The 13042-nt window shown below is 42.8% G+C and overlaps 1 protein-coding gene across 4 annotated transcripts in view; it reads right to left on the reverse strand.

Moving 5' to 3' along the window:
- Nucleotides 1-2665: 2665 nt before the first annotated feature.
- The window catches only part of PGAP4 (post-GPI attachment to proteins GalNAc transferase 4), an 81200-nt gene continuing 70823 nt past the window's right edge, over nucleotides 2666-13042 (reverse strand). For 3 of the 4 annotated variants that reach the window (XM_090274513.1, XM_090274512.1, XM_090274514.1), the window contains exons 2-3: nucleotides 11310-11395; nucleotides 2666-7563 (exon numbers count right to left, since the gene is read on the reverse strand). In XM_090274513.1, the coding sequence (XP_090130639.1) occupies nucleotides 6275-7486 (1212 nt within the window). In that variant the 5' untranslated portion in view covers nucleotides 7487-7563; nucleotides 11310-11395 and the 3' untranslated portion in view covers nucleotides 2666-6274. The remainder of the gene's footprint in view (nucleotides 7564-11309; nucleotides 11396-13042) is intronic. The other variant, XM_090274515.1, reaches the window with a different exon arrangement.

A 13042-nucleotide genomic window follows, 5' to 3' on the forward strand; every position in this document is an offset into this window, starting at 1 on the left:
GACAAAAGCCAAGCTTCTTTTGCTGAACCGCAGCTGGCCATGGATTCTGGATGTGTCAGAGCTGGAAAGGGTTGAGAACAAGAGGAACTGCCCAAGCAGGTTGCAAGAAGGAAAGCTACACAGACTTGTTGGGCTGCTGAGTACAAGTAACCACGGTCTCAGGTCCCAGGTCCCAGCAATGCCAGGGCTTACAGCATTTTCCAGATAAAAACAAAACGTGTTGCCAGCGCATACATTTTGTGGTGGACTCAGCTTGTCTGCATTTAAACAAAGCTACACTAATAAAAATCAGACACCAAAAGTCACGTAACAAAAATATAATCCTTAAGAGTTTCCTGTCGAGCTCAACCAATTCCTAAGAATCTTTTTTTAAAAAGATTTAGAATTTATTTATTTATTTTTGGAGTGAGGGGAAGGGAGAGAGAAAAAGAGGGAGAGAAAAATCAATGTGAGAAAGTGTAGGGAACAAAGAAGCTGATGACTCTCAAACCAGTCGCAAATAATTAACAGCTAAGGCCAACTGTAACTGAATCATGAATCAGGCGGTTGTCTCTGAGTCAACAGTAAAACAAAGAAAGAATATTAGTTTACAAGTAAGGAAATGACATTCTGCAGCTCATCACGAATGTCTCTGAGATCAAAGGGAGGAAGATATTCATCACCAAACACAGGGAAATGGGAAATATAGCTAGACAACTCAGCAAAGAAGCTAGGGAATCTTCACGGGAGAGTTAGAGACAGACCTATCACCCTATCACCCTTAGATAATCATGCTAGATTGTAAACTCCGGAGTGCCCAGTTCATGGAGAAAAGGACGGAGGGGCTACTCGTGTGAGGATAAAATCAGTTTGCTTTTTCTGCTTCCGTGTTCCTGCCTCTGGCTGCGCACCCGTTCTACAGAATCAAGAGTAAAAGCCTCGCTTTGCTGCTGAAGTCCTGTGTCTTGGTGTTTTATTGTGAGCGTTTCTCACAAAAGAAACATCCATTGGTTGCCTCTCACACACACTGACTGGGAACTCAGCCTGTTCCCCAGGGATGTGCCCTGACCAGGAATTGAACAGGTGACCTCTCACTTAGGGGGACAAAGTTCAGTGGAGCCAAACCGGTGGTCAGCACACCTCTCTATTCTTGATTTGTGTTAAATCATATAATGCTTTACCAAAGGCCACATGGTTAGGTTTAAACTCTGTCACCCATGTAACTTGAGAAGGGTTCATTGGTACAGTGTGGTAATGATTCCTTCACTCTTCAGCCTCTTGACTTAAAAGTGCTAGAATAGGCTGTGGTGCTGCCGTGGGTGGTGGTCATGCCCAGACGAGTCCCAGGATGATTCAGCTGCTGCAGCCTGAAGGAGAAAACCCAACCTGCCCTTGAGAGTGACACACATGGACCCCCCCCCACACACACACACATTGAAAACAAAACCATGATAACGACCAAGAGAAAAGCAGCCATGTGGTGATGTAGGAGCTTCCTTTCTGCACTTGCCATTCAATCGATCTGGAATGCATGCCGAAAACTTCTTTCATAGGGTAAAATTGTCCATCAGAACCAGCCCTTATTACCTGCTCCTCTCCTTCTAACTTTGTTCCCTGGTCCCATTTCTCTTTTTCCAGTATTCTCTTTTGTGGGCAGTTCTGTTAGATAGGACAAGGGTCTCAAGGTCTTCTAAATGTTATTTCTTACTAAATGTTAAAACACAGCAAGTATTTTTGTAGATGCAGCAGAAAGCAGGATGAGCTGATAGGAATTCAATAAAAAGTAGCCAACTGCAAAGAAGAAATCAACGTGTGATTGACCAAATAGTGTATATGAGCACCAGCTAATGCTCCCTTGGGGGAGGCTGAGCTTGGGATATGAATCTCATCTCCTTTACTTAATGCAAGTAAATAAAACGGTCTTGCTACAACCAAGGTAGTGCTTAAATAGAGCACCCCAAGTGGTGAACCACTTAAGTTGGAAAGTCCCACTGTAAATCCCTTTTCTTTCTTATCATTTCCTACTATGAGGCAGGTATTGCTCTAGGATCCAGGGTGAATGAAATAAAACATAGAAGACCCCTGATATTGTGGACCTTATATTCTGTGGCAGGAGATGAAGGTGAAAAAACCCCAAATAAAAATACACATATACCTATCAAAAATAACAGAAAATCTCTGAGCAAAATTATCTGTGCATTTTTTTGTGTGTTAATAAAATCGATATAGTATAAAAAAGAAAAAACCCAAAATAATAAACAAGAGAATTTCAGGTAATGACGAGCTTTGAAGGGAATCAAACTGGGCAATGCGATAAATGGGCTTGGGGGTAGGAAAGCGGGGAGACTGCTTCTGATAAATGGAGTCTGGGGGGGCAGTTTAAAACTGAGTTCAGAGAAAGACCTTGCAGTAAGTAGTGAAGCAAGTGCAAGGAACTGAAAGAAAATGTGGCTAGAGCTTGGGGACCAATGTCAGGAATGATAAGACATCAAGTCTGAGAGTTTGTAGGGGCCAGATCACATCTGGCCTGGGATGTAATGTAGGGGTTTGAGTTTTATTCTAAATGCAATATGAAGTCTGGTCCTAGCAAGGGAATGAATTATTTATCCAGAACGTTGACTATCCATTGTTTAGTTCCTTTGCGTTCTCTGCAGACTAGTCCTAAAAGGATGTCATGACAGCCAAGCACACATAAAAGATTTATTATACAAGGGAGTTTGGGACACATAAGAACAGGTGACAAATGTGAGACTCTGCTTCACGCATCATTGTCCTCTCTTCCCATCTCTCTGACATAGGAAATATATCCCATTCCCACATTCTTAGGCCTCCTGTTCCTTGTTTATTTTTGATAAATTCATCATTTGCCTTTGGATTTTCATCTGTTCTTACCCCCAAATAGTGAATATAGATGCTTTTTAAAAATCAGTTCATTAATCTATATTTCTATGCAAGTCATTAGGGAAAAGGTCAAGATAATTTGTTCCATTCTAAACCAAAAATTCCCATTCAGCACAGTACGATGACTCAGTTGTGAATGATCCAAGTATTGGGGTTATCCAGCCACAGCTCTAATATAAATTAAGTACTGTTTTTGCCATTAGCACTATTCGATTTCCAGCTGTCTTTGACAGAGCCCCAAAGGTTTTCCAAATAAAATCCAACCTGAAAACAGTGCCAGTTAATGAGCTTTTCTCAGCAAATTCATTGCAGTAGGGATAAAAATATCCAAATCGTTCGTGAGACTTAAAGTTACCCAATTTAATAGGATGTGTTACTGCAACTCACAATGAATCTTGTGTATCTAGAAATCCCACAGTGATCAACTCCAATGACAATGCCTCTCCACCCAAATTGTTACCAATTAAATAAATTCTCCCATATGAGAAGTGTATCCAAGGGAAATAAGACTAATCCTATCATTTTATAAATCCTACTTGTATTTTCCAGTTACACTGTAGTATTCTCACCATTTTTTCTTTAAACAAATACAGTAATAAAAAAATGTATGATTCAAATGTTCCTATTTAAGCAATTCAGTTATCAGTTTTTAAGTGAACCCATATTTTTGAATGGTACTTTGGGGCTCCACAATTGTGTGTGTGTGTGTGTGTGTGTGTATGTGTGTTTGATACTATTTGCCACATCCAAAAATCCATCCCATAGAAATGAATAAAAGAGAGTAACAAAAGTCTTCTAGGGATACCTCTTGGAATGGGTGCTTTTATTTTAAGTGATATGTCAATGCAAATACAATCAGTCACAAATGAGAGCTTTTTAGGCCTGACTATAATTTAAACTTTGAAAGATGAGCAGGACTGTGAGAGACCTTCACGTACCTGGTAACCTATGTCCCTGGGTATAGGAAGGGGACTTGAATTCTCCTCTAATCCCTTTGTTTAGGATTAAACAAGAAACTTCAGCTTTGGTGTGAAGCTGTCAGCTGTCCTAATCAAGGACAACATACAAAAACTGGACTCTAGGAATGAGGGACAAAAGGGAGGAATATTGAGATGTGGGTAGAGATAAAAGTGCAGCATTGAGCTGCAGAAAGTGTCCAAGAATGGCAGTCTCTAGTTAAGATCAATGAGGGAAGACATCTTGGTATGTAGGTAGAAAAATTAGACAAGGTAAAGATGGCCTCAGCTATCCAGAATGAAGGAGTCAGGGAGGGGATGTCTGCATGCAGTAGACAGCTGAATTAGAAAGAGCAGAACAGTAAACCAACAATGACTCCTTAGATGTGGCTCCTTTGATACTGGCCAAAAAAGCTTTTCATGAGGAGATCTAATCATTAATGCAAGAAATACTAGTAAGGTCTAGGTTGAGGGTGGTTCTATTCTCCAACATGGGAGTGCACCAGTTGCTGGGAGAGGAGGAATGAAGGTGTAGAATCTGAACATCTTAATAAGTCATCTAGTAGCTCTGATCACTTCGGGCATTCCCGGGAGATACGTAGCAGGTCACTATAACAACACAACACACAGACACCTGTTTGTTCCCCCAGACCCACAGGACAATGAATTTCTCATAATGAGTTTACAGAAATATTATTCAGTCCAGGTTACAATCAGATTTTACAAAAGAGAATCTGACTACATCGATATTTATAAAATGAATGTGGTTAAGAAAAAAGCTGGAAGTCAGAAGAGCTGTTTCAGTCCTGTTCAGCTGTGTGAACCTGGAGAAGCTGTCTAACACCTCTGGGTCTCAGTTTGCTCATCTGTCAAGTGCGGTGCTAAACCCCTCCACACCGCCCGACTCCTGTATGTGCCCTCTGTGCTCTTGTGTGGATCCCCACATGGAAGCTCACTGTGGAAATGTAAAAGCAAGTGGAAGACTTTGCTTGGAAACAAAAGGACAGGGGCTTGAACTCATCATACAATCATCATCCTTATAAAGGGACTTGTCCACTGGCTGTGTAAGTATCATCAATGGTCATTCATTTGTAACACTCAGGTAAAGTAATTTTCAGATCATAGACTCGGAATAAGCTCAAGAGGAGTCTCAGATCCCTTCCAGTTTGAATTAAAAGTTATTTTTGGCTTGGTCGGAGCTGCATACCCTTCAGAAGTCACAATGACAAGTTAGTGTATATTCTAGCAGTGGTTGGTCTGGAACGACTGCTTCATGGGTGTCAGCTGTGTTCTATCTCATACTCTAAACAATATCATTAATATCTTTATCTAAAATACATGAGTTTTATATATTTATCACAGGAGAGAAAAGAACCAAAATTTGCCAAGTATCGTCTCTGGGCTAAGCACTTACTAGGTGTTTTGCATACATTCTGTCATTTAAACCCCAAGGCAACTTTCAAAGGTCGGTCCCACTGCCCCCTTTTTACAGGTGAAGTAACTGAGACCCAGAGTGGTTATGACTTGCCTAAGTTCACACCACTAGGACATGAGAGAGATCTGAGATAAAAATTCAGGTCTTCTGACTTCACAGTCCATGTTTTTTTCTTCTATAACATCATGCTACCTAGAAGAAAAAGAAATGAGGGTGAACAATTAGCCAGCAAAATTAAGAAAAGGGATATACAGTTGGTAAAGAGCTCACCCATTCTATATCATTCTGCAACGTCCAATTTTCAAATAATCAGAATATGATTAAATCACAAGTAAACATAAGCAATCTGACTTTGACGATCCATAAGGTGCTTTCAAATTTTGCTAAGCCTTAAAGTTCTCACTAACAATACTGCTCATCCGTGCACTACAATGCAGAAAAGAGAAAGGCAGGTAACAGAAGCCAGGTCACCTGCCACCAAGCTGCCAGGTGCTGCACGGCTTTTATTAGCTTTCATTACACCAGCTCAGGGAAACAAGTACAACCGATCAACACAGTCCTGCCTCTTTACACATATATATTCTAAACACATCCATTCTCATGTCCAATGAGGAAGAAATTGATTCAAAAGGATTTCACCTCTTACCAAATTCTACCCTTAAAATCCTTAAGCAGTCACATTCTTGGCTGTCACAATCTCTATCACGAAGCACAGCTGAACACAACTGGAGAATATAACTGGTATTTAAATGCCCCCTCGTTGGGGGGGATCAGACTGCCTGAGGCAGTGTGGCTGTGTGGAGGGGGAGGGGCCGGGATCTGTGGCCAACTGCTGCTCCCGCCAAGGTTCTTGACTGGTGTTTCCCTCTGCTGTCCCACTGCCTATATCCCCAGCAACATTAAACAAATTATCTACAAGCAACCATGTCGACACACAGAGCTCAGTATTTGAATCGCCAGGCAGCAGCCCATTTCAGAGACATATTCCGCATTCCCTGGCCTGCTAGAGCAGACTGGGGTGGAAGTTGTACCGAAGGCTGGAGAAGAGCCCGATGTGTTTTACAAGGTTGGGTTCTACCACATAGGCCCGCTCCCCTTTGGCCTTCAACAGTGAGTACAGCGCCATGTCCTTGCCAAAGCCCTGGTGGCAGTACACCTGGGACAGGTAGGTGAGGGTCCGGCGGGCCGCCGGGGCAGGGAAGAGCATGGCTGGGGTGCAACACTGTGAGGCGGGGACCACGCTGTACAGGGAAGGGCTGAGCCGCCGCAGTTCCAGGAAATAGTGCCGGCCCACCAGTTCCACCAGACCCATGCTGTACAGGGAGAAGAACAGCATGACAGGCCAGCTAAACCCGGGACGGCTGGCAAAGCGCATGTATATCCAGGTTAGCAAGGGCCCCAGCAACATGCCCACGCCAACCCACTCCAGGATCCGCATGGGCTCCGGGTTGATGTAGTGCTGCAGCCTCTCGGGATGATAGAGCTTCAGATACAGGGCATCTCTGAGGTGTGGCTCTGAGAGGCGAGCCCGCAGGAGGTGCTCCAGGACTGGGAAGATCTGCTCCTCTGGAATGGCGTCGTCTTCCACCATCAGGACATAATCTGGGTTGTAGGTCTGCAGGGACGACTCCAGGCAATAGACATAGTCCTGCTTCTCTTTCTCAAACGAGTTGGTGGAAGGGTCGTCGCCGTAGTCATCCTCAGTGCCCTCGTAGCGGTTGGCTACGGGGACGTACTTGGACAGCAGCTTAGCATCGAAATGGCTCACACTGCGCTCCACATTGCACAGGAAGAGCTGGTGCCCCTCGCACTGGGGGCCGCACTGTTGGAGAAGCCGGTGGAACTGGGATACCACCTGCAAGACGTAGTGGAAGCCAGGTTGCCTGTCCACGGTGACGATGGTGATGACCAGCCAGGGCCGTGGGGTGGCCTGCCAAACGATGGGCACTGAGCCGTTGGCGGAGGGCAGCTCCTCAAAGTAGTGAAGGGCAGCTTCCCCCTCCTTCAAGCTTTGTTGCAGGTATTCTTGGCTCATTTGGTTCAGATGCCAATGGCGAAGGTAGAAGTAAGAGTGTAGAAGCCGGTGACAGGCCAGGGGGGCCAGCAGGCCAAATGTCACCACCGTGAGGATAAAGAGCTGGACAGCAGTGCTGCTCCAGGAGAGCCGCCTGAGCTTCCGCAGCAGCATGGCAGCTGGAGAGGCCGATGTGCTCATGAGGCCAACTTCCGGTCAGGTCTGGTCCCAAGAACAAACCATCCTGGACCACAGGCCCAGATCAGTGCAAGTCAAACCTAAAGAAAGAGGAGGCAGAGAATGGTAAAGGGCCTTTAAAAATCCAGGGGTAGAAATTAGAACACAGCAAACCAGAAATTCCAGTTCTAGGCTAGGTAGCTCCTAGAGACCTAAAGATTTTCTCTAGGATACCATTCTTTGGTTGTATCTGTGTATGATCTCTTGGATTTTTTTCTCATTTCTGTGAGTAATGAAACCTTGGTATACTGTATACCCAACCACACCTACAGATGCTTAGTTAGGTTTACAACGTACCAGTAAATCACCAGCAAATAAGTTCATTAAGTCAATTCAGCAGCTACAGACATGGATTCTTAAGTCAGAAGCAAAAAAGTAAGACTTGACGTGAAAAAAAGCAAGACTTGATGCACAAAAAGTAAGCCCCAATGTAAATGTATTATAAATACTTGATGTAATTTCTGAGAACTTTGTCTTTTCTGCGCATCCCAAACCTCCCATAAAGGACTATTTACGGTTCCCTGAAATGTCTTTGTTGAGATCTTCCATTCTTATTTCTCTAATCTAACGCCAGTATACTTAAAATTGCATATTAATTTAATCCTGAAGGAAAACTCTGACTCCAAAAAACCTCCGCTGCCTTGCGGCATACCTCTTCAGGGGAAAGGCTAAGGGAGTAAACCCCGACAGAAAATCCGGAGCCGGAGTCCCTAAGGCGGTTTGACGTTGTAGTCAATACCGGCAACTCCTGCGGCGCACCTGAAGCCAAGCTGTATTGACTCCGTCTTTCCCTTGGATCCTTCAGCTGCGAAGAGAGGGGGGGTCTGCTGCATGGGCAACAGCAGACCCTCCATATCACCCTGCCCAGGCTCTGTAGCTTCAGCTCTTAAGAAGCTACACCATCGTCTCTCGAGACGGACGGCTGCCGACGACGAATTTAATCCTGATTGTTTTCCCATTTTATTTTTTACTATCCTGGGAACCAGCGAGAAAAAGGGTCTCCCCATGCATGAGAACGCTAGAGCCTCAGACTTTAGGAGGGAAGGAAATGTCTGACGTATGCAGAGATGGAGGTGGAAGAGACAGTTGCCCCTAGTCAGCTCCAGAAAGAAGTGTTGAGTGACACAATGACTCAGAATGCAGGCCTGAGGTCGGGCACATACTGGTCTGAATCCTAGCTCGGCCACTCAGTTGGTGGGAAGTTACTGCACTGTCCACATCTCGGATTCCTAACCTCGAAAATGGAGACAATGATAATACTGATCGCGAAGGGTTACTGTGAAGATTAAATGTGTTACAGAGCAAAATAATGCATAGTAAAAATGTCATTAAAATACACCTATGTGTACAAAGTCAAGCAATATCTTAGGACTAAGCAGGCCTAATGATCTGAGGGAAAACAGATTCACACCAAAACAAAGAGAATTAAAAGGAGAAAGCCAGTATGACGCCAGTCAATGCAAAACTAAATGGTATCTATAGAACAGAAGGAAAAACTTCTTACTTCAGAAGCATACAGTTTACACACATTGGGGGGAAAACAGCGTAGCTTGTAAATTATCTTGAAGGAAGGACTACCCAGGTACCCTACGAGGCTGCTGTGGTGCAGTCTCTGGTGATCTCATATTCATATCCTCTCCTTCCTGGGCACATAGAAAGACCGTATTCCCTAGCCCATCTTCTTCCAGGCGAGGTCATGTGACTAGGGCTTGGCAGTAAAATGTGAGCAAAGTGACAGGCATGACTTTTGAGCCAAGGTGGCAGACAGCAGATACGCCTCTCAACTTTCTCTTTCTATATGCATCAGCTGAACAAATAGCCTTGGTGGATCTAGAGGAGGATGGAGTCACCAGATGGCAGGAGCTTGTGTCCTTGAATGACTGCATGGAACAGAGGTCCCTCCCATGGACTGTGTTGTGAGTTATACATTAACCTCTGTGTGAAGCCACTAATGGTTTTTGGACTTGTTCATTGCAACAGTGAGCCTTCCCTGCCCACTAGAGTTGTGTGAAATACCAAACCTCTCTACAGCATAGCAGGTCCTCAAATGATGTTGTTTAATTCTAACATTGATGAGGTGCTGTAAGAACCTAACTCTTATTTGTATCAATCGGTCTATGGTAAAACTGGCTTTGTTATATGTTGTTTCTCTTAAAGGTAAAAAACCTATTAACGATGTTAAGTGAGGACTTAATGTATGATGACATAGTCTACTCAAGGAAGCAGAGAGACAAGTCTCATTTCAGCAACAGAAGCAGGTTATACTGTGGGACCCCAGAGAGGAGACAGACCAACCCAGCAGTAGTAAGAGATCTGAACAAACTAAAGAGAGAGATGAGCAAGGAGAAGTTTCTATAGCACCCACCCCAGCTTGCTGGTTTGTGGCTTCTGGAATACTGCAAACAGCCCTGGCTTCTCTCTGGGTTCTGCTCAGGTCAATGGAGTGAATAAATCACATGGTAGTGAGGAAGGATAGTTAGAACCTAAGAAAATCCCTGGGCAAGTGGAGTGCTGAAATTGAGACAAGATAATTAAACAAGGTCAAACAATTTGAAGAACTTACAGATAGCTAGTTAGTGAATCACAAGATCTTCTCTTCCCTTACGCTCATTTTAATGCATCAGCATATAAAAAATGCACCTGGAAAGGTGATAAATATTCTACTGAAACCCCTAAGATTCTTGCCTGTAGAAGAAAAATAAAAACCGCCAAGCCAAAAACCCAGGGCAGGCTCACTCTAAAGCATGCCCATGTTCCTTCTTGGGCATGAACTTTTTACTTCCTCCTAGACTCTGAGGGTCCCCACAAGACTTGCAACCAGGGGAGCAGTGGGCAGAGGCAGCTCATCCCAGGCTTACAACCCAATCCTGTCTCCAAGGCCCCCCTTTTCTCTGACTTTTCAGTGAGCTGACAGCAGCCCTGCCGTGGCTCACTTCTGTCTCTGTGACTTTTACATCCCAGTGAGCTGAGAGCAGCCCCACCTTGGCTCACTCCTTTCCTATAACTTCTCTAGGAAGCCAAGGAAGTACACCGCCGAGGCTCTCTCCTATTGATACTTTTACTCTAAGTCCTTCCTCTGTTTCACTGTCTCAGCCTTAATAAGCATACTGTCAAAATCACCTGGACTTGTGCTGTGAAATCTTTCCTACATGAAGTCAAGAACCCACACACTACAGGCTGGTGTAAGGCAGACCCTCTTCAAGCCGGTTCCTGTCCTATAACAGCTGAACATCTCCCTGGATTTGCCAGTTCCACATCACTACTACTGGAACCAAGGACTGAAATTGGGTAGAGCTCACACTTCTGTTAAGCTGGCCTTGCGAACAGAGTCATGCAGGTGGCTTCTGGCTTGTTCTCCCTACCCACAACAAAATACAGTCAAGTTAAGGCCTGCAGCCTGGAAAATGCAAGGCGCATATTAAGTGCTGAGATGCCAAAATCCCTTATATAAAATGGTATAGTATTTGCATATAACTTACCCACATCTTTCCACATAATTTAAATCATCTCCAGATTACTTATAATACCTAATACAATGTAAATGCTATGTAAATAACTATTAAGGATCAACTTCCTGGAATTAAAAAAATATATATATTTGATCCATGATTGGTTGAAATCACATGCAAAACCCATAGATACAAAGGACCGACTGTGTATTACAAAGCCACAGTAATGGTGCCAGCATAAAAACATATAAACCATGTTGGCTCAGTGGCTCAGTTGGTTGGAGCGTCATCATGTATACCAAAAGGTTGTGGGTTCGATCCCCAGTGAGGGCACATACCTGAGTTGTGGGTTTGATCCTTGGTCAGGGCACATGCTGGAGGCAACTGATAGATGTTTCTCTCTCACATCAATCTTTCTCTCCCTCTAAAATCAATAAATATATCCTTGGGTGAGAATTAAAAAATAATAATAAAAACATATAAACAAATGGAACAAAATAGATAACCCAGCAATAAACCCTTGCATATATGGTCAATTAATTTATGACCAAGGAATCTGAAATATACAATGGAAAGGATAGTTTCTTCAATAAATGGTATTGAGAAAACTGGATAGCTATATGCAAAAGAATGAAACTACCCCTATCTTACACCACCCACAAAAACCAATTCAAAATGGATTAAAGACCTGAGGGTAAGACCCGAAGCCATCAAACTCCTAGAAGAAAACAAAGGGGGTAAGCTCCTTGGAAGTGATTTTGGGGGTTTCTACACCAAACACACTGTTTACAAAAGCAAAACTAAGCCAGTGGAGCTACATTGAAGTAGAAAGATTCTGCACAGCAAAGGAAGGCATCAACAAAATGAAAAGACAACCTATGGAACAGGATAAAGTATCTGTAAACCACATATTAGACAAGCGGTTAATATCCAAAATATATAAGGAACTCATACCACTCAAAAGCAAAAATAAAAAATAACAAAACAAATAACCCAATTATTTAAAAATGGTTAAAGGACCTGAATAGAATTTTAAAGAAGATATAAAAATGGCCAACAGGTACATGAAAAAGTGCTCAACATCACTAATCACCAGGAACATGCAAATCAAAACCACAATGAAATATCACTTCACACCCATTAAAATGTCTCTAATCAAAGAGACAGGATGTAACACACACTAGCAAGGATGTGGAGAAAACGAATGCTTGTCCACTCTTGGTTGGAACATAAGCTGGTACAGCCACTATGGAAAACAATATGGAGGTTCCTCAAGGCATTAAAAATAGAACTACTATATAATCCCACTTCTGCATATATACCCAAAGGAAACAAAATCATTATCTTGAAGAATATGCCTATGTTTAATGCAGCATTATTTACAATAGCCAAGACATGGAAAGAAGCGAAATGTGCATTGCCTGGTGAGTGAATAAAAAGGCTATACAGTGTATACTATATGCAATGAAATATTATTCAGCTTTAAAAAAATAAGAAAATCCCACCATTTGTGACCACATGAATGAAACTAGAGGGCATTCTGCAAAGTGAAATAAGGCACACACACACACAAAAACAAACAAACAAACAAATATTGCATGTTATCAGTTATTATGTTCAATCTTTTTTAAAAAGTCAAACTCATGGAAATAGAGGGTGGTTGCCAGGGGCTGAGAGGTGACGAAATAGGGAGAAGGTGGTCAAAAGCCACCAACTTTCAGTTGTAAGCAAGCTCTGAGGATCTAACATGATGACTATAGTTGAAAACACTGTATGGTGTAACTGAAATTTGCTAAGAGGGTATTCTCACTAAAAGAAAAGAAAAAGTTAAACTCTATAGATGGATATGGAAGAAGCTTTAGGTTATATCATCAGTTAAAGAAGACATAAAAAGTATGTACGGCATGCTATCATTTGTGTACAAAAAAAAGGGAAATACACATAAATGTACTTGTACATACATAGGCTAAATTTGCCTCTGAGGAGGGGAACTAGGTGGCTGAAGGACTAGAGATAAAAACATTTTATTAAATACATATTTGCACCTTTTGATTTAAAGGTACTGACTTAT

The sequence above is a fragment of the Furipterus horrens genome, unplaced genomic scaffold (assembly GCF_987537825.1).
Source record: "Furipterus horrens unplaced genomic scaffold, mFurHor1.1.pri manual_scaffold_4, whole genome shotgun sequence".
Taxonomy (NCBI): Eukaryota; Metazoa; Chordata; class Mammalia; order Chiroptera; family Furipteridae; genus Furipterus; species Furipterus horrens.